Source organism: Somniosus microcephalus, chromosome 13 (genome assembly GCF_052327205.1).
Source record: "Somniosus microcephalus isolate GS21.2 chromosome 13, FLI_Smic_1.0, whole genome shotgun sequence".
NCBI lineage: Eukaryota > Metazoa > Chordata > Chondrichthyes > Squaliformes > Somniosidae > Somniosus > Somniosus microcephalus.
In genome coordinates, this window is record NC_140999.1 from 63,634,643 (window position 1) to 63,656,707 (window position 22,065).

Genomic DNA, 22,065 nt, shown 5'->3' on the forward strand with positions numbered 1-22,065 from the left:
ACTGGCTAGGAGCGTGGAGGAGTCCGCCGCCAGCACACCTGTCATCTGTGTGCAAACCCTCAAACTCATCCTTGCCTCATTGCAGAGGATGGTTGAGTTGCAGATAGACCGTGGGGACCCAGAGCCCATACCGTGTGTAATGGGTGAGGTGGCAGCATCTATTGCAGCACAGGCCGAGGCAATGCAACGGCTTACTAATGGAATCGAGTCATTGGTTGGTGCCATCCAATCTCAGAATGCTCTGATGCAGTCTCAGATTGATGCCACACAAGCACTGACTGCTGCCATCATAGCTGGGTTGTCCACAGTCCACTGGGGATCTCATGGTGCCGCAGCAGGCCAGCAATCTGTGCTCGAGCAGATTGCTCCGGATGCTGAGGTTCTGCCCCGGGGGGTGGCAGTGTGTTGGTCGAGCAGGAAGATGCTGCCCTCTCTCAGGATGACAGCATTCCTGCTGCCACCACTGCCACTCCGCCATTGCACTTGCCGCAGCCTGTAACCCAGCCAGCCCAGACTGCTGCCACCCATGCAGAGTTGGTGCAGTCTGCAATCGGGCCCTCCAGGCCCAGAGCTGGTCAAGGGCATCCTTCAAGGCCATCTGCAGTCTCTGGATCCGAGATTCAGCAGCCTTCCACCAGCCTTGCTGCAGCCAGGGGCCACATTACAGAGGAGCAGTAGAGTTGGAAGGGAGGAAGTGCGAAGGGGAGGGAGATCATTGAAGAAGGGCAAGTATATCATACGTTATTAGCAAATGGGGGGAGTGTGCGTAAATAATTTGATGTGTTTGTAAATATATTGTTGAGTTTGGTAACAAATAGTTCAGCTTGCTAAGAAAGAGTTGTGTTTGTTGATAAATTGTTGTGTTTGTTTATTATTGGTTGTATTTCATAAGAGAGAGTTGTGCGCAATAATAAATAGTTAATTCGGTGTAGCACATTTTGTGATGTTTCTCATTTGACCTTTGCCCAGTGATAGGGGGTACGAGCTGGCTGTAATGACGTGGTTGTTCTGCGCAATGGCCATGTGCTCTCTCATTTATTGGAAGCGCTGTGTAATGAGGCGCTCACGAACGGCCCTTGCAGAAGCAAAATTGAGTGGCTGCCTCCTACGCTGGTGCTGCTCCTCCTCCTCTTCATCCTCCTCCTCCTCCTCTCCCTCTTCCTCCTCCTGAGGTGGACCTGCAATCCCTGGTGGCAATGGCTGGGCCCTCAGAATGGCCAGGTTGTGCAGCTTGCAGCACACAGTGATGAAAAGGGAGACTCGATCAGGGGAGCACTGCAGGGCTCCTCCAGAGCAGTCAAGGCAGCGGAAACTTTGCTTTAGCACGGCGATAGTCTGTTCGCTCAGGTTCCTGGTGATGCTATGGCTCTCATTGTATGCGTGCTGAGCAAGAGTGTTGGGGTTGCGGAGCGGTGTCATCAACCATGTGGCGAGTGGATAACCCTTGTCCTCGAGGAGCCAGCCGCGAGCTTCATGTGGTGGGTGGAACAGGTCTGCGACACCGGTCTGTCGCAGGATGAATGCATCGAGAATGCTGCCAGTATAGCGGGCATTGACGGTGAGGCTGCGCTGAACGTTCAGAGAGTGGTAGCCTTTGTGGTCACTGTAGTGTATGTGCCTTTAAGTCAGAACTACTTTTACAGCTCCTGTATACTGTAGTACCGGCAGTGACCACACCGGTATATAAGCTTTGCGCATGCCTCTGTACCCCCAGTCTAGAGACTACCCTCCTCCAGTAAAGACGTTATTTGTTAATGTACAGCATCCGTGTGATTATTTAATAATAGCATATCCACTGAACCACGGATCCAACAGTGGCGACGAGTGTCGATTCGAATCTACCTGCAACATAAAAAAAAAAAATAGTCGAGGCCAGGAACACGGGCGTCGACCACGAGCAACCGCCCAGCAGTCAGGCAGAGATCCAACTTCGCAGGGGAGACTGTGGAGAGCCGGGCTTTGTTCCCCAGCCACAACGAGCAGTAAGAGACCGACGACAGGTCCAGCGCAGACCCTTCTCGAGCAGCGGCGTCTGGAGCCGACCGACGGCGGAGAGAAAGCCGAGCAGCGTCGACGGGGTAAGACAGAGGGTGAAGAGCGCAGGGCACAGCCGGGGGTTGAACATCGAGCGGCGTCGAGAAAAATAAAACAAACCGGAGAGAGAGAGGGTAAGAAACAGCCGGGTTCTAGACAAGCGGCTATTTTCACACATACCCTTGAAAGCTACAGAGATTGTCTTGAAGACGTATACGGGGCAAAAAGTCTACCCCAAAGGAAAAATAAGGGTGAAAGTGACATATAAAGGCCAGGAAATACCTAAAATGGATATATATGTACTGCCAAATGGAGGACCACCACTGCTAGGACGTGAATGGATCCAGAAGATACAATTAGATTGGCATTCCATACAGGCACTGAAGGTTGAGGCCAAAAAGGATGACGACGTCACACCTGGACGACTGTCAAAAATGCTAACTGACACAAAAGAAGTGTTCCAGGAGGGACTAGGAACACTAAAAGGAATAACAGCAACGATTAAAATAGAGGAAAATGCAAGCCCAAAGTTTCTGAAGGCCAGACCAGTGCCTTATGCGATCAGACCAGCTGTTGAAGCAGAGCTGGAAGGGTTGGAACGTTCAGGAGTACTGTCCAAAGTGGACTGGAGCGAGTGGGCTACACCCATCGTTCCTGTAATGAAGAGGTTGTTGAGTAATACGCCTGGGGAACCAAAGAAGGTCTGCATCTGTGGGGATTTTAAGGTGACAGTGAACCCAATCCTTCACACGGTGCAATATCCGCTTCCACGAATTGAGGATATTTTTGCCTCGCTATCTGGAGGTAAACACTTCACCAAAATTGTTCTAGCCCAGGCGTACTTGCAAATGGAGGTAGAAGAAGCTTCGAAACATTACCTTACGATCAACACTCATAAAGGTCTCTATCAATACAACCGGCTGGTGTTTGGAGTAGCCTCGGCTCCGGCTATCTGGCAAAGGGCGATGGATCAGGTCCTGCAAGGGATTCCAGGGACCCAGTGTTATTTGGACAACATCTTGGTCACGGGCGAAAATGACGGTGATCACCTCGCCAACTTGGAGAAGGTGCTCACCAGATTAAAGGAGTATGGGCTACGAGCTAATCGCCACAAATGCAAGTTTTTCCAGAAACAGATCTCGTATTGTGGCCACGTCATCGATGAAGAGGGGTTACATATGTCCCCTGACAAGATTGAGGCAGTAGTCAAGGCTCCAGCACCGGAAAATGTGTCACAACTGAGGTCATTCCTCGGGCTGGTAAACTACTACCACAAGTTCTTACCAAATTTGTCTACGGTATTACACCCGCTGAACACCCTACTGCAAACAGGGGTACCATGGAAGTGGGATGATGAACGTAGATGAGCTTTCCAGAAGTGTAAAGAATTGATCACATCAAAAGAGGTGTTGGCCCATTTCAACCCAGCACTACCAATTCGTTTGGCATGTGATTCATCACCCTACGGTATTGGAGCGGTGCTGTCGCACAAATTCCCAGACGGGTTGGAGAGGCCAGTAGCCTTTGCATCTCGGTCACTAATCTTAGCCGAGCGCAACTACACCCAGATTGACAGGGCGACCCTCAGCCTAGTATGGGGAGTAAAAAAATTCAACCACTATCTGCACGGGCAGAAGTTCACTTTGCTGACTGACCACCAACCACTTGTCTCCATCTTTAATCCTAAGAAGGGCGTTCCAGTGATGACTGCACAGCGGTTACAAAGATGGTACCTGTTTCTAGGGGCAAATCAATATGAAATAGAATATAAAGGCACGAAACAGCATGGGAACGCTGATGGGCTATCGTGCCTGCCACTGCCTACTGTGGAGGAAGCGCCAGCAGTGGACCCTATCGAGATATTTTATTCGTCAATAATTGAACGATTGCCAGTAACAAACGCGGATATAGAGAAGGAGACCCGCAATGATCCGACGCTGTCACGGATATATGAATTGACGGTGAGGGGATGGCCAACACATGGCGACTCACTGTTGCCAGCATTCTCATCCAGAAGAGAACAGCTGTCAGTATGCCAGGGGACAGTGATGTGTGGATCCAGAGTGGTGATTCCACCCAAGTTAAGGGAGAGAGTGCTAAATGAGCTACATGAAGCTCATCTGGGGGGAGTGAAAATAAAAAGCCTTGCTAGGGCTTATGTGTGGTGGCCGGGAATCGATCAACAAATCGAAGACCTAACTAAGAGCTGCTTAGGATGCCAGAAGGTCCAAAATGCACCACCACATGCCCCTCTACACCCATGGGAGTGGCCCTCCTCTCCATGGCAACGGGTGCATATTGATTTTGCTGGTCCATTCATGGACTCAATGTTTTTAATAGCAGTGGATGCTCATTCAAAGTGGCCTGAGGTGATAAAAATGTCTTCAACCACTACAGAGAAAACGATTGCAGTCCTACGGACCATATTTGCCAGAAACGGTTTGCCAGAGCAGATTTGCTCTGATAATGGACCACAGTTTGTGTCCGACGAGTTCCAAAAATTCATGAAAAGGAATGAGGTAAGGCATTACACATCCGCCCCATATCATCCAGCCACAAATGGATTGGCTGAGAGGTTCGTACAAACCTTTAAGAAGGCGATAAAGGCCATGTGTGACGATGAAATTCCACTACAGCATAAGATGGACAATTTCTTATTAGCCGACCGAAACGCGACACAGGCAGTTACCAACCAGACCCCGGCCATGATGTTCTATAACCGAAGGTTGAGATCTCGTCTGGACTTGCTCAGACCAAATGTGCGAAGAAATGTTGAGGACAAACAATTCCAGCACATCAATGAGAAGCCGACAAGGAGCTTCAATGTAGGGCAACCAGTCTTGGCCCGTGACTATCGAACAGAGAAGTGGCAACCCGGAATGATATGTACAAGGCAGGGGCCATTAATGTACACAGTGGATGTCGGGGAGAACATTGTGAGACGCCACGTCGATCAGATCTTAGCGTCACAGGAACGCATCAACCCCATGTCTCGAGTACCTGGGGATGAACCCGACATACCGGTAGCATCTACTTCAGACCCAGTAGCAGTGGAACCCGATGAACTACCCGATGAAAAGGGGTCAGAATCGCCTCTGCACCAAGAACAAGAACCTCTGGAAAGGCGCTATCCCGAAAGGGTCAGGAAGCTGCCCCAAAGACTGAATCTATAAATGGACTTTTGTTGTTTAATGTACATGTTGAAATGTTAATTGTTATTTGAATATTAGGGGTATTACTAATCTAAAAGGGGAGGAATTGTAGTGTATGTGCCTTTAAGTCAGAACTACTTTTACAGCTCCTGTATACTATAGTACCGGCAGTGACCACACTGGTATAATAGCTTTGCGCATGCCTCTGTACCCCCAGTCTAGAGACTACCCTCCTCCAGTAAAGACCTGTTATTTGTTAATGTACAGCATCCGTGTGATTATTTAATAATAGCATATCCACTGAACCATGAATCCAACAGTTATGGAACACCTCTGCATTGTGATGAGGTGCCCGCAATGCCATGTGGGTGCAGTCAATGGCGTCCTGAACCACGGGGAAGCCTGCTATCCTAGCGAAACCACATGAGTGTTCATGCTGTTTGTCTCTGATCATGGGGAATGAGATGTGCTCCCTTCTCCTCCTGTACAGAGCGTCTGCCACCTCCCGGATGCAGCAATGGACGGTGAACTGCAAAATGTCCCTTGTTTGCAATATAATGTTTGCAATATCCCCTGTTGAAGCTTGGAAGGAGCCACTGGCATAGAAATTGAGAGTGACTGTGACCTTCACTGCCACTTAGAGAGATGTCCGGTCCTGATCTGGGGCGAGGTCTGGCTGCAGGAGGTGGCAGAGCTCTGTGACCAGCTCCTTGCTGGAACGGAGCCTTCTCAGACACTGCTCCCCTGAGATGAATGTAGGAGAACTGCTCCTGGCAGGGGAAGGTCTCCTGTGCAGAGCCCTGTTGGCCCTCCTCCCTCTGGCCACGTTTTCCACTCTCTCTCTCCGCCTCCGCTGCCTCTGACAGTGATGCTGCAGGGTGAGGTCCAGTGCCAGTACAGCCCCCATTAAGTGTTGGAAATGTTGCACGATCAACTGTAACCCAAATGAAAGTGATACATTTTTCTCAGGAGCAAAACCCGTTCAAGTAGGGAAAGCTCAAATGGGTTAAAATGCCCGTCTGCTTCTGTCAAACTGACAAGGCAGCATTGTTTGGCAACTAAAAAAAACCCGGAAGTTCCTGCCTTTAACTAGCGCTCCTGCAGCTCGCAGCCGACTACAAACTGCCTCCTCTACCTGTTGTTGCTAATGGCAGACGCTGAGGCAGAGGGAGATAGAATGAATGTCCAGTCCAGGGGGGCACGACCGGGGTGATGCCTGGCCGAATGATGTCATGCTCTCCGTCCACAGGCCGCCAGGTGAATTTCGCCGGCAGCGCCAGCATCGCCGCACCCGGGCGGTAAGTGGTTCGCGCCCCGTTAGCGCCCCCCGGAGGCACTAACGGGAGGCACTAAGGTACCCAATTCCCAGCCCCCAGGTTCTATACTGGGGTAAATGGCCTGTTTCTGTACTGCAACTTTCTGTGTTTCTATCATTCTCTTGGTTTCTGATGTCTCCTGTCATACTTGCTGAACATATGTTTTTTAACTCCTTCCTGCTATCCATTATTTACCTGGGGTAAGAGTTAATCAGCATGCTATAATGATTCGAGTATACATTCATGATATATACATTCAGATTACACACTGCATCATATAGCCAACCTGGCTATATTATCAGTGGATTGGAATCAGATTGAAATTAAAGCAACTCTTCTTTCTCTATAGCAGGATATGTGACTCGTCTCTGGTCCTGTGGCAGCCACAGAAGGTGTCAGAATGATCTCGACGAAAGAACGGCAGAAGAGGAAGCTCTCGAAGGACAGCATGACCCTGCTTCCCTGCTTCTACTTTGTAGAGGTGAGTCGTGTGGCAGGTTCAGCGACACAACCTGTAGCTAAACGGTACGGGAAAGAACAGTGAGATTCTGACAGCATGCTGCTCACTCAGTGTACAACTTCCCCTTCATTGCCCTCTGCGCTTTGCAATCATTTCGCTCCAACACAAGCTATTGCTTCTTACACCAGCTCCCCAGACTGCCGTTTCTTTTAAGACTATCCACAAAGTATGTACTCAGACTGATGATGTTCTCTCTGCACTCAGAGCCTAGACTGCTTACTATGCAATGGACATTCAAAAGAAATATAGCTTTGATACAGCGCCTTTCATAACCTCAGGATGTCCCAGAGCGCTTTACAACCAATGAAGTGCTTTTGAAGTGCAGTCACTGTTGTAATGTGGGAAATGTGGCAGCAAATTTGCGCACAGCAAGCTCCCACAAACAGCAATGTGATAATGACCAGATAATCTGTTTTAGTGATGTTGATTGAGGGATAAATATTGGCCAGGACACCGGGGAGAACTCCCCTGCTCTTCTTCGAAATAGTGCCAGGGAATCTTTTACATCCACTGAGGGGGCCGTGGTTTAATTTCAGAATAAGGGGGCACCCTTTTAAATTGGAAATGAGGAGGAATTTCTTCTCTCAGAGGGTCGTGAATCTTTGGAATTCTCTTCCCTAGAGAACTGTGGAGGCTGGGTCATTGAATATATTTAAGGTGGAGATAGACAGATATTTGAAAGGTAAGGGAGTGAAGGGTTATGGGGAGCGGCAGGGAAGTGGAGTTGAGGTCGATGATCAACCATGATCTTATTGAATGGTGGAGCAGGCTCAAGGGGCCAAATGACCTCCTCCTGCTCCTATGTTTTATGTTCTTACGTTAATGTCCCATCTGAAAGGCGGCACCTCCGACAGTGCCGTGCTCCCTCAGTACTGCACTGGAGCGTCAGCCTGGAGAATGTGCTCAAGTCTCTGGAGTGGGACTTCACCACACGACTTTCTGACTCGGGAGAGCGTGCGACTCACCGAACCATGGCTGACACAATGGATAGCAAGACTCCTCAGAATATAACTGTTCTAATACAGTCGGGCTACTGTAATATAGAACCACAGGAGATACCCAGACTACTCATAAGGTAGTGGGTGTCAATACAGTAAGTAGCAAGACTGAAAAAATAGCAGGCTCTCCGTCACATCAATACCAAGATGGTCAGTTCTGTTGTAGGTACTTAGAGTACAGCTGATAATGCATACACTACAGCCCATAGACAGGCTTCAGATAATAAAGTATCTCATCAGACTGCTGAAACAGCAGAAGACCCAGACTATAGCAATATTAACTCTTAGCTGCCCTCCGAAGTGGCCTATCAAACCATTCAGCTGTATGGAGCTCAGGGCACCTGGGAATGGGCAATAAATGTCGCCCATTTGAATTTTTAAAAAGTGGTCTCTTTTCACTGCACACAATCCCAGATGGCAGATACCAAAAGACAACGTGGTCTTCTGACTACGATAGCAAAATACTGCGGATGCTGTAAATCCAAAATAACAACAGAAAACGCTGGAAAAACTCAGCAGGCCAGGCAACATCCGTGGAGAGAGAAACAGAGTCAACGTTTCTCTTCAGCAGCACCGATGCACTCTATCTCAAAGCTGTCCGGGTCCACAGTTCCATTTCATCCTTCAACTCATCCGACGCTTCAACAAAAAACTTTTTTTCTTCCTTTCCGATGTCAAGGATCGCAAGCTTCATCAACTCTTGAACACCAACGCCCCTCCGGAACCTTCTTCCCCTTCACTTTCCTCTGACCCCCTTTCTCCCAATCTCACCCCCTGCCGCGTTTTCACTATCCCCTCTGACCTTCCCCTCTCTGACCCCGAACGATCAGCCCTCAGCAAAGGCCTGAGCTTCATCCCCTTACGCCCCCACCTCAATGAATTTCGAGCTCGGCACGATGCTGAGCTCTTTTTCCGCCGCCTTCGTCTCCATGCCCACTTCTTTGGCCAGGAGTCTTCCCCTCACACAGCGGACCCTTTCTCCCGCTTTCAGAATTCTCGTTCTACCTGGATCTCTCCCTCTGGCCTCTTACCCCCTCTAGATCTTTTCATTGCTAACTGCCGCCGCGACATCGGCTGTCTCCATTTCTCTGCTCCCCTCACTCACTCCAACCTACCTCCCTCTGAACTTGCAGCAATCCATTCTCTCAGATCCAACCCCGACATTGTCATTAAACCTGCTGACAAGGGTGGTGCTGTTGTTGTTTGGCGAACCGACCTCTACCTAGCGGAAGCTGAACGCCAACTCTCCGACACCTCCTCCTACCTCCACCTGGACCATGACCCCACTACCGAACATCAAACCACTGATTCCAAGACTGTCACTAACCTCATCCCCTCTGGAGATCTTCCCCCCCGTGGCCACCAACCTCATAGTTCCCCAACCCCGCACAGCCCGCTTCTACCTCTTTCCCAAGATCCACAAACAGGACTGCCCTGGTAGACCCATCGTTTCAGCCTGTTCTTGCCCCACGGAACTTATCTCTTCCTATCTCGACTCTATCTTTTCTCCCCTTGTCCAGTCTCTTCCCACCTACATCCGCGACTCTTCTGATACCCTCCGCCACTTTAACAGTTTCCAGTTTCCTGGCCCCAACCGCCTCCTTTTCACCATGGACGTACAATCCCTCTACACTTCCATCCCCCACCAGGATGGCCTGAGGGCGCTCCGCTTCTTCCTTGAACAGAAGCCCAACCAGTCCCCATCCACCACCACCCTCCTCCGCCTGGCTGAACTTGTTCTCACATTGAACAACTTCTCCTTTGACTCCACTCATTTCCTCCAAATTAAAGGTGTTGCTATGGGTACCCGCATGGGTCCTAACTATGCCTGACTTTTCGTGGGATATGTGGAACACTCCTGGTTCCAGTCCTACTCGGGTCCCCTCCCTCACCTCTTTTTCTGGTACATTGATGACTGTATCGGTACCGTTTCCTGCTCTCGCCTTGAACTAGACAATTTCATTCACTTTGCCTCCAATTTCCATCCTTCCCTCACCTTCACATGGTCCATCTCTGACTCTTCCCTTCCCTTCCTCGACTTCTCCGTCTCCATCCCTGGGGATAGGTTATTGACCAACATTCACTACAAGCCCACTGACTCCCACAGCTACCTGGACTACACTTCCTCCCACCCCGCCTCCTGTAAGGACTCTATTCCATTCTCCCAGTTTCTCTGTCTCCGCCGCATCTGCTCCGACGATGCCACCTTCCACACCAGTGCTTCCGACATATCTTCCTTTTTCCTCAACCGAGGATTCTCCTCTACCGTGGTTGACACGGCCCTCGACCGGGTCCGTTCTATCTCCCGCACTTCTGCCCTCACCCCTGCCCCTCCCTCCCGGAACCACGATAGGGTTCCCCTTGTCCTCACCTTTCACTCCACCAGCCTCCACGTTCAACGGATCATCCTCCACCATTTTTGCCACCTCCAATGTGATCCCACCACCAAACACATCTTCCCCTCCCTCCACTTTCAGCATTCCGTAGGAACCGCTCCCTCCGAGACACCCTAGTTCACTCCTCTATCACCCTCAACATCCCTTCCCCTTCACCCGGCACCTTCCCGTGCAAGCGCAGGAGATGCAACGCCTGCCTATATACCTCCCCCCTTCCCACTGTCCAGGGCCCCAAACACTCCTTCCAGGTGAAACAGCGATTTACTTGTACTTCTTGCAATCTAGTATACTGTATTCGCTGCTCACGATGTGGTCTCCTCTACATTGGGGGGACCAAACGCAGAATGGGTGACCGCTTTGCAGAACACCCCCGTTCAGTCCGTAAGGGTGACCCTGAGCTTCCAGTTGCCTTTTCATTTCAATTCACCGTTCCATTCCCACTCAGACCTCACCGTCTGCGGCCTCTTGCATTGTTCCATGGAAGCTCAGCGTAAACTCAAGGAACAGCACCTCATCTTCCGAATAGGCACTCTACAGCCTTCCGGACTCAATATCGAGTTCAACAATTTCAGATCATAACCTCGGCCCCTATTATATTTTTATATTTTTTATCCACACTTTTGGTTTGTGCCTTTTCCTTTTTTTTCCCTCTCTCCCACATGGCAGCTGTCTCTCACTCTGCCAGCGCATTTCACACTTCATCTAGAGCCATTCTTTGTGTCTTTACCTGTCCTATTACTATCTCGTCTCACCTTGAATATCTCTTAATGTCTCTACTTTCATCCCCTCCCCCGTTTCCCAGCCTCCAAACTGCCTTTTTTTCTCAGTTCTGCAGAAGGGTTTCGACTCGAAACGTTGACTCTGTTTCTCTCTCCACAGATGTTGCCTGGCCTGCTGAGTTTTTCCAGCGTATTCTGTTGTTATTTTGGTCTCCTGGCTAGTTCTGATCGCTTAAGGGGGTCAGAGAGAAATGTTCCAGTTTTTTTCCCCTGTAATAGGCCTGGTTCTGATCTGGTGTTGCCCCTATCCCCGGAGATCACACGGCTCTGGTTGGGGTGGCGAGTGTCTGTATCGCGATGCACAAGGCATCACGACTGTGTGAGACAGGCTGGATGGACCAGCTGGGCTCTTCCTGTCCGATGTTTTTGTACGTTTGTCTCCATTGAAGCAGTTAGCTAGACAGCTGAAATATAATCCATCTCCACATCGGGGCTCGTGCAGGAACGCTGCTACCTTGCAGAGTTACCCAGAAACTTAAATGGGTAATAAACCTATTGAACCTTAATTGAGCACTTGGGGAGGAGGGGTAATAAATAAGTTGTTTGTAGATTTTAAAACGGTGTCTGAGCACAATTTTGCTGCAGTTGATTTTTTGAAACAGGAATTTATGAACAGTGATGGTGTTGGCAGATTACTGGCCAGTTCGCACACGAGTAATGGAAAAAGAGACTAGCATTTCTACAGCGCCTTTCATACCCACAGGACATCCCAAAACGCTTTACAGCTAATGAAGTGCTTTTTTGAAGTGCAGTCACTGTTGTAATGTAGGGAAACGCAACAGACAATCTGTGCACAGCAAGATCCCACAAACAGCAATGAGACAACACTCCTTTCACCATATTCTGCAGAGAGATTGCCAACTAATGAGTATAACTTATGAAAAGTTCAATCAGCTTGTATTCTGCCAATATGGCCAAAATTTACCCACAAGGTCCCGCAATTCTAGTTGAGCTACAATCAGATTTGACAACGGGCATTGAAACTGTTACTGGGAGAGTTCGAAATGTTTAATCTGACCGGCGCTCAGCTTTAATTGAAGAAAACAACTGGGGAAGTAGTGAACCAAACTACAAAGTAGTGGCCGATCTTATCCCGTATTGTGATTAAGCAATTTGGGACAGCTGTGCTAAACGTCATGTCCCTTCCTCGTATCATCAGCCTGCTCGCTCGAAATGTGAGCTCAGACCTTCGCTTTCACCCCGCCAACCCCCGCACCCCCTCGCACCAACACCCCACCCCACCTCACACCAACACCCCACCCCACCCCGCACCTCCCCCACCCCCGCCATCCCACCCCCCACCCCCCGCCATCCCACCCCCACCCCACCCCGCCAACCCCCGCACCCCCCTCGCACCAACACCCCACCCCACCCCACCCCCCCGCCATCCCACCCCCACCCCCATCCCGCACCTCCCCAACCCCCCATCCCACCCCCCCACCCCCCACCTCGCCTCACACTCCCCCCACACTCCCAACCCAACCCACACACACCCACCCCCAACACCACCCTCCATCCCACCCCCACCACCCCAACCCCCTAATCTTTTCACCCAGCCGATAATTGCACCCCAAATGGGCCGATACTGAATTTCTCCCCCTTGGTTCATAGTCTTGTCGGTTACGGCACTTCAAGTGCATATCCAAGTACTTGTTAAATGTCTGGCACTTCAGACAGAAGGGGAAGGATTAGAGCAATTCACCCAATTTGATGATGAATGAGTGATCAGTTGGTTCTAGGCAATGATGTTCGAAAACTACTACTTCAGTGCAAATGAGGACGGGCTCACTGGCAGTGAATAATGACAAAAATAACCAACTCCATCATTCAATGAAAGAGGCAGATGTACCAGTCTAAGAGTATACGCAGGCTTTAGCTTCCCGATCTCTCTAGTGCAGTCGGGATGAAAGAGTGGCCCAGCCAACTGAAGCTAAGCCCTACATACTACACTGAGAATGGAGGTTAGCTGTCTGCCACTGAACCTTACAAGCTAGCACAGATTCGGAATGAAAGGCCGGGATGGGAGTTAACTGGCAATAGTCTTGGCAGAGAAGGAGGAGGCCAATCCCCAACATGGATCCTTAAAAAATGAGCCCATTCTGAGAATGAATGCGGAGAGCTGGTCACTTGGCACTAACACTGCAAGACATTGACAGTGCACCATTTGCATAAGACCGTCTGTGGTAACCTTGGCGCAAGAGCCGCAGAAAGCCCAGAAAAACGTCACACCATTTTTTCCGGGATTTTCACAGCTCTTTCACTGAAGCCCCGGTATCATTCTGGTGAATCTGCGCTGCACCTCCTCGAAGGCCAACATATCCTTCCTGAAGTACAGTGCCCAGAACTGAATCCAGTGCTCCAGGTGGCATCTGACCAAAGCCCTGTACAGTCGAAGCATCACTTCCTCCCATTTGCGATAAAGGCGACCATCTTTGAGCCTCTTTGATTGATTTTTGTCCCTGGCTACTGGCTTGAAATGATTTGTGTACTTGGACTCCCAAATCTCTCATCAATAAAACAGACAATGCTGGAGAAACTCGGCAGGCCAGGCAGCATCTGTAGAGAGAAACAAAATCAATGTTTCACCTCGATGACCCTTCATCAGAAAGGTCATCGACCTGAAACATTGGGCTGGATTTTCATTCAGAAGTTGGGAAGGAGGCGGGACTACAACTTTCGGGTTTTAGTCCCGCCTCCATTGAGATGCAGCCAATCCACGTGATTTTCCCTTGATTGACCTTGTTGAGCCTGCCCAGCGGGCTCAGCAGGCCAATTAAGGGCCACCCGGCAACAGGTGACATCACAGACTGCAATTTCATCTGTCAAGAGGTTTTGACAGATGAAATATCAGTGTTTCACAGCTGTTTGAAGCTGTCAAACACTGACAGTCTTACTTCTAACCTGAGTCCTTCTATGCAGACTCAGTTAGAAATCTCGCCGGCACTGAAAGCTGAAGGCTGTCACTTTTGACAGATCGCGGCCATTCTGCTTTCTGTGCCGGCTGAATGATGGACTCCCGAAGCCTAGAGGAAGGAAGGCTGTAAAGGTAAATACAGGTAATTTAAACGTCTTTACACACTTTAGACACACCAAACACACTTACCTTTGCACTCATTCACCCATCACTCACCTGAACACCGACATCTCGACCCCTCCAAGTCCTTCAACCCGACGGCCCGCCTGCTCTAACTTGGCGTGGTTTGGAGCTGTCGGGAATCCCACACAACACCCTTCAAAATAGGGATTAGGCTAAAAACTGCCTGTTAACTACCTGTTAACAGGCAGTTAATTGGCACTAATCCTGCCCCGCCTCGGGTCGGCGGGTCCCGTGCGGGGCGGGCACCCGCCTCCATTGAAACTTACGTGGAGGCGGGTTTTGGGCGGGATGGTGTCGAGATCACTGAATTCGGGATTTTTGCCCCCCCACGCCTAAAAGCCCGCCTCACGGCACACTGAAAATCGACCCCATTAACTCTGTTTCTCTCTTCACAGATGCTACCTGACCTGCTGAGTTTCTCCAGCATTTTCTGTTTTTATTTCAGATTTCCAGCATCTGCAGTATTTTCCTTTTGTCCCAAATCTCTCGGCTCCTCTGCAGTTCCAGTTTCTCCTAGATTTATCTTCCTTTGTTCCAAAATTGTTGACCTCTCACTTCCTCACATTGAACTCCATCTGCCACAGTTACGGTGGCCATTTGAGAGAACCCCATGGAAACTCAACCCCTTAGTTCCTAGATCTGCCTGCCTAGAACCTCTATGGGTTTTATGGCAGTTCTCCTGGCCATCGGGGGTGAAATTGGTTGTCGGTGGTGCTGTGAAATGGACGATAGTGAATCGACAGCCTGTTTTACACCCTGCCCTAAAATCGGGCATAGTATAAAATGAGCTGCCGATTTGTTATCGCCCGTTTCGTGTCACGACCGAAGACCAATTTCCCCTGCGTTGTGTTTGCGTGTCAGTTGGACTGAAATTCTTAGTATTCAGCAGAGGCCCTAGAATTATTCTGCTGCTGTTACACTGAGGGCTCACTATGTTACACTGGAATCTCCAGTCGCCATCACAATCAGGAAACTCCACTCCTGATAATTTGTGGAATTTTGCAGAGAATGTAGAGTCCCCCAAAATTGTGTCTTAAATGTATAGCCCAGGAATAGAGACAAGTAAAATGTAAAGAACAAAGCATGGTTTGTTTTTTTATTTACCAAGAAAAGGAGATGAAATGCAAAAAGCAAAAGAAGATATACAATGAGGCAAAGTCTTGCACAAGGGCTGGATCCTGCAATAGTCAGGCGGATAACTAAATGATGGTGCGGTAAAAATGAAAGAAAGAATTTGAATCGCTATAGCACCCTTCACAACCAAAGCACTTTACAGCCAATGAGGTATTTATGATATTGTTGAGGGAGGTGGCTTATCGGGGGAAGGCAGCAGCAGCCAACTTCATGGCACCATGGGTGGTTCTGCTGCACAGGACGTGAGGAAAAAGAATGGGAGAGCTATGGTAATAGGGGATTCTATTGTAAGGGGAATAGATAGGCGTTTCTGCGGCCGCAAACGAGACTCCAGGATGGTATGTTGCCTCCCTGGGGCAAGGGTCAAAGATGTCTCGGAGTGGCTGCAGGGCATTCTGGGGGGGGGAAGGGTGAACAGCCAGTTGTTATGGTGCATATAGGTACCAACGATATAGGTAAAAACCGGGATGAGGTCCTAAAAGCTGAATATAGGGAGTTAGGAGGTAAATTAAAAAATAGGACCTCAAAGGTAGTAATCTCAGGATTGCTACCAGTGCCACGTGCTAGTCAGAGTAGAAATAGAAGGGTATTTCAGATGAATACATGGCTAAAGGAATGGTGCAAGGGGGAGGGATTCAAATTCCTGGGACATTGGAACCGGTTCTGGGGGAGGTGGGACCAGTACAAACTGGACGGTTTGCACCTGGGCAGGACCGGGACTGATGTCCTTGGGGGAGTGTTTGCTGGTGCTGTTGGGGAGGGTTTAAACTAAAATGGCAGGGGGTTGGGAACCTGTGCAGGGAGACAGAGGAAAGGGAAACAAGGATAGAAGCAAAAGATAGGAAGGAGAAAAGCAAAAGTGACAGTCAGAGAAATCAAGGGTTTAAATCAAACATGGCCACAGTAAATAATAATTCTAAAAGGTCTAAGAGTATTAAAAAACAAGACTGAAGGCTTTGTGTCTTAATGTGAGGAGCATTTGTAATAAGGTGGATGAATTAGCTGTGCAAATAAATGTAAACGGATATGATATGATTGGGATTACGAAAGCATGGCTCCAGCGTGACCAAGGCTGGGAACTCAACATCCAGGGGTATTCAATATTCAGGAAAGACAGGCAAAAAGGAAAAGGAGGTGGGGTAGCATGGCTGGTTAAAGAGGAGACTAACACAATAGTAAGGAAGGATATTAGCTCTGATGATGTGGAATCTGTATGGGTAGAGCTGAGAAATACCAAGGGGCAGAAAACTTTAGTGGGAGTTGTATACAGACCCCCAAACAGTAATGCTAAGGTTGGGGATGGCATTAAATGGAAAATTAGAGATGCTTGCAATGAGGGCACAGCAGTTATCATGGGTGACTTTAATATACATATAGATTGGGCTAACCAAATTATTAACAATACTGTGGAGGAGGAATTCCTGGAGTGTATATGGGATGGTTTCCTGGACCAATATGTCGAGGAACCAACTAGAGATCAGGCCATCTTAGACTGGGTATTATATCATGAGAAAGGATTAATTAGCAATCTTGTCGTGCGAGGCCCCTTGGGGTGGCGTGATCATAATATGATAGAATTCTTCATTAAGATGGAGAGTGAAGTATTTGACTCAGAGACTAGGGTCCTAAATTTAAATAAAGGAAACTATAATGGTATGAGGTGCGAGTTGGGTAGGATGGATTGGGGAACGTTACTCAAAGGGTTGATGGTGGATAGGCAATGGCAAACATTTAAAGATCGCAGGGATGAACTATAGAATTTGTTCATCCCTGCTTGGCATAAAAATAAAACAAAAACGGTGACTCAACTGTGGCTAACAAGGGAAATTAGGGATAGCATAAGATCCAAAGAGAGGACATATAAATTGGCCAGAAAAAGCAGCAAACCTGAGGATTGGGAGCAGTTTAGGATTCAGCAAAGGAGGACAAAGGGATTAATTAAGAGGGGGAAAATAGAGTATGAGAGTAAGCTTGCAGGGAACATAAAAACTGACTGTAAAAGCTTCTATAGATATGTGAAGAGAAAAAGATTGGTGAAGTCAAGCGTAGGTCCCTTGCAGTCTGAATCATGGGAAATTATAATGGGGAACAAAGAAACGGCAGATCAATTAAATACATACTTTGGTTCTGTCTTCACAAAGAGGACACAAATAACCTCCCAGAGATGTCGGGGAACATAGGGGGAAAAATTCAGTTGGTAGCGCCTCCCGTTAGCACCTTAAGAGGGCGCCAAGTGGGGCGCAAAGCAACTAGCCCCGGGTGCGGCGTTATCTGCGCCTCTCCTGAAATTGACCGGACATTTTGCGGCACGCTAAACAATACCGCCCGATCTCCTGCGCTCGCAGATCTTGACGTCATTCGAGAGTGCAATGCCCTTGTGATGCCGCAGGCTGGAAATTGAGTAGCGCCCCCCACTCCTTTCTACCTGGCGCAACCAATGACAGGTTGACTGGAATGCTTCCCAGTCGCTGTGGGGCTGGGGGGGATGCTATTTAAAGGGGGCCTCTTCCTGGCTTTTGTGTGGTAGCCATTTTTGCACCACTCGTTCTGAGTGAGAGAGAGAGATTTTGAGAGAGACAAAGAGAGAAAGAGAGATTTCTGCATTGAGCCAATGCTCTCTGAGGTAGTTTTGGCTTCTGACCATAACTTTGCAGGTACTTTGCTTTTTGACCTTCATAACTTTGATTGCCTAGATACTATGGGGGCGGCAATGGATGGGAACATCGTATTTCTCCATCACATTCGGAGGGCACAGACTCACAGAGAGAGTGGCAATCATGGCCAGACAGAGGAGGCCAACAGGCCTCTGTACAGGAGACTTTACACTCCCAGGGTTTTTCGCCAACAGTTATCCTACATTAATATGTTTGAGGAGCAGTGTTTGCGAAGGCTGCGCTTCAGCAAGAGGTGGTCACTGAGCTCTGCCATCTGCTTCAGCCAGATCTGCAGCCTCAACTGAGGAGCAGGATGTCTCTATTGGTAGCAGTGAAGATAACAGTGGCTCTCAACTTTTATGCCACCGGCTCATTTCAATCAGCTACTGGGGACATCGCCAATATCTCCCAGTTCGTGGTGCATTGCTGCATCCGTCAGGTAACAAATGCCCTCTTTAAAAGGAGATGAGAATACGTCTATTTCCCCATGACCCCGGACAAGCAGCAAGAACGCGCAACGGGCTTTGCGATGATAGCGGGCTTCCCCATGGTGCAGGGCGCCATTGACTGCACGCATGTGGCTTTGCGGGCGCCGCAAGAGAATGCCGAGGATTTCCGCAACTGAAAGGGCTTCCATTCCTTAAACACCCAGTTAGTCTGTGACCACAGACAGCTGATACTTGCTGTCAATGCCCACTTTCCTGGCAGCTGCCATGATGCCTTCTTCCTGCGCCAGACTTCTGTGGCAGGCCTTTTCCAGGCACTGCATCACCCAGGAGGTTGGCTTCTCAGGGATAAGGCATATCCTCTGTGCACCTGGCTGGTGACACCGCTCCGTTCGTCCAGCACTCCTGCTGAGCTACGATACAACGAGAGCCATCAAGCTACCAGGAACATCGTTGAGCACACAATTGGCGTGCTCAAGCAACGGTTCCGCTGTCTGGACCATTCTGGAGGAGTCCTTCAGTACTCACCTGAGTGAGTCTCCCACTTCGTTGTTCTGTGCTGCATGCTGTATAACCTTGCAATCTTCAGGACCCAGCCAATGCCACCAGGCATTGAAGCACCAGCGGAAGAGGAGGAGGAAGATGAGGCAGATGATCATCAGCAGTACAAAGTGGAAGGGCCGTCCGTTAAAGGCTCATAACAATTCGCTTCTAGGCCCCCTCTGAGGAAATGGCTTCTGCCATTCAAACAACCTGAATGAAACCATCCCGCAACCCCTAAGCCGGTCAAGGCAACAATGATTGCAAAGACCAAGCATGTACATTTTGAATACAGACAATTCTTTATTTGACAAACTCTGTGTGTCTCATTTCCGCATGACAAACATAGAAACATAGAAGATAGGAGCAGGAGTAGGCAATTCGGCCCTTCGAGCCTGCTCCGCCATTCAATGAGATAATGGCTGATCATCCAAATTCAGTACCCTGTCCCTGCCTTCTCCCCATATCCTTTGATCCCTTTAGCCTTAAGAAATATATCCAACTCTTTCTTGAATATATTTAATGAACTGGCCTCCACCGCCCTCTGTGGCAGAGAATTCCACAGGTTCACCACTCTCTGGGTGAAGAAATTCCTCCTCATTTCAGTCCTAAATGGCTTCCCCGCTATCCTTAGACTATGACCCCTGGTTCTGGACTCCCCGGCCATCAGAAACATCCTTCCTGCATCTAGTCTGTCCAGGCCTGACAGAATTTTATAGGTTTCGATGAGATCCCCTCTCAATCTTCTAAACTCCAGTGAGTATAAGCCCAATCGACACAATCTCTCATACGTCATTCCTGCCATCCCAGGTATCAGCCTGGTGAATCTTCGCTGCACTCCTTCCATGGCAAGAACGTCCTTCCTCAGGTAAGGTGACCAAAACTGCACACAATACTCAAGGTGCGGTCTCACCAAGGCCCTGTACAACTGTAGCAAGCCATCCTTGTTCCTGTACTCGAACCCTCTTGCTACGAAGGCCAACATACCATTTGCCTTCTTAACCGCCTGCTGCACCTGCATGCTTACATTCAGCGACTGATGCACAAGAACACCCAGGTCTCTTTGCACTTCCCCTTCTCCCAATCTATTGCCATTCAAATAATAATCTGCCTTCCTGTTTTTGCCACCAAAGTGGATAACCTCACATTTATCCAGATTATGTGTCGGTGTGCGGTGTGTCGGTGTGCGGTGTGTCAGTGTGCGGTGTTTCAGTGTGCGGTGTGTCAGTGTGCGGTGTGTCAGTGTGCAGTGTGTCGGTGTGTCAGTGTGCGGTGTGTCAGTGTGTCAGTGTGCGGTGTGTCAGTGTGTAAGTGTGCGGTGTGTCGGTGTGCATCGGTGTGCGGTGTGTCAGTGTGCGGTGTGTCAGTGTGCGGTGTGTCAGTGTACGGTGCGTCTGTGTGCGGTGTGCAAATGGGCGGTGTGTCAGTGTGAGGTGTGTCGGTGTGCGAGTGTGCGCTGTGTCAGTGTGCGGTGTGTCAGTGTGCGATGTGTCGGTGTGCGGTGTGTCAGTGTGCGGTGTGTCGGTGTGCGGTGTGTCAATGTGCGGTGTGTCAGTGTGAGGTGTGTCAGTGTGCGGGGTGTCAGTGTGCGGTGTGTCGGTGTGCGGTGTGTCGGTGTGCGGTGTGTCAGTGTGCGGTGTGTCAGTGTGCGATGTGTCAGTGTGCGGTGTGTCAGTGTGCGGTGTGTCAGTGTGCGGTGTGTCAGTGTGCGGTGTGTCGGTGTGCGGTGTGTCAGTGTGCGCTGTGTCAGTGTGCGGTGTGTCAGTGTGCGGTGTGTCAGTGTGCGGTGTGCCAGTGTGCGGTGTGTCGGTGTGTCAGTGTGTGGTGTGCGGTGTGTCAGTGTGAGGTGTGTCAGTGTGCGGTGTGTCCGTGTGCGGTGTGTCAGTGTGCGGTGTGTCAGTGTGCGATGTGTCGGTGTGTCGGTGTGCGGTGTGTCGGTGTGCGGTGTGTCGGTGTGCGGTGTGTCAGTGTGCGGTGTGTCAGAGTGCGGTGTGTCAGTGTGCGGTGTGTCAGTGTGCGGTGTGTCAGTGTGCGGTGTGTCAGTGTGCGGTGTGTCAGTGTGTCAGTGTGCGGTGTGTCGGTGTGCGGTGTGTCAGTGTGCGGTGTCTCAGTGTGCGGTGTGTCGGTGTGCGGTGTGTCATTGTGCGGTGTGTCGGTGTGTGGTGCGTCAGTGTGCGGTGTGTTAGTGTGCAGTGTGTAAGTGTGCGGAGTGTCGGTGTGTGGTGTGTCAGTGTGCGGTGTGTCAGTGTGCGGTGTGTCAGTGTGCGGTGTGTCGGTGTGCGGTGTGTCGGTGTGCGGTGTGTCGGTGTGCGGTGTGCGGTGTGTCAGTGTGCAGTGTGTCAGTGTGCGATGTGTCAGTGTGCGGTGTGTCCTTGTGCGGTGTGTCCGTGTGCGGTGTGTCAGTGTGCGGTGTGTCGGTGTGCGGTGTGTCGGTGTGCGGTGTGTCGGTGTGCGGTGTGTCGGTGTGTCAGTGTGCGGTGTGTCGGTGTGGGTTTTTCGGTGTGCGGTGTGTCAGTGTGCGGTGTGTCGGTGTGCGGTGTGTCAGTGTGCAGTGTGTAAGTGTGCGGTGTGTCGGTGTGCGGTGTGTCAGTGTGCGGTGTGTCAGTGTGCGGTGTGTCAGTGTGCGGTGTGTCAGTATACGGTGCGTCCGTGTGCGGTGTGTCAATGTGCGGTGTGTCAGTGTCAGGTGTGTCAGTGTGCAGTGTGTCAGTGTGCGATGTGTCGGTGTGCGGTGTGTCAGTGTGTGGTGTGTCAGTGTGCGGTATGTCAGTGAGCGGTGTGTCAGTGTGTGGTGTGTCGCTGTGTCAGTGTGCGGTGTGTTGGTGTGCGGTGCGTCGGTGTGCGGTGCGTCGGTGTGCGGTGCGTCGGTGTGCGGTGCGTTGGTGTGTGGTGTGTCGGTGTGTGGTGCATCGGTGTGCGGTGTGTCGGTGTGCGGTGTGTCGGTGTGCGGTGTGTCGGTGTGCGGTGTGTCGGTGTGTGGTGTGTCAGTCTGCGGTGTG

At 50.0% G+C, this 22,065-nt stretch overlaps 1 protein-coding gene across 1 annotated transcript in view; it reads left to right on the top strand.

The window, feature by feature from the left end:
* plppr3a (phospholipid phosphatase related 3a) overlaps window positions 1-22,065 on the top strand; it is a 389,194-nt gene that overhangs the window by 51,810 nt on the left and 315,319 nt on the right. Inside the window, exon 2 of the mRNA XM_086004973.1 lies at window positions 6,852-6,983. Coding sequence (XP_085861099.1) covers window positions 6,903-6,983 — 81 coding nt within the window. The 5' untranslated portion in view covers window positions 6,852-6,902. The remainder of the gene's footprint in view (window positions 1-6,851; window positions 6,984-22,065) is intronic.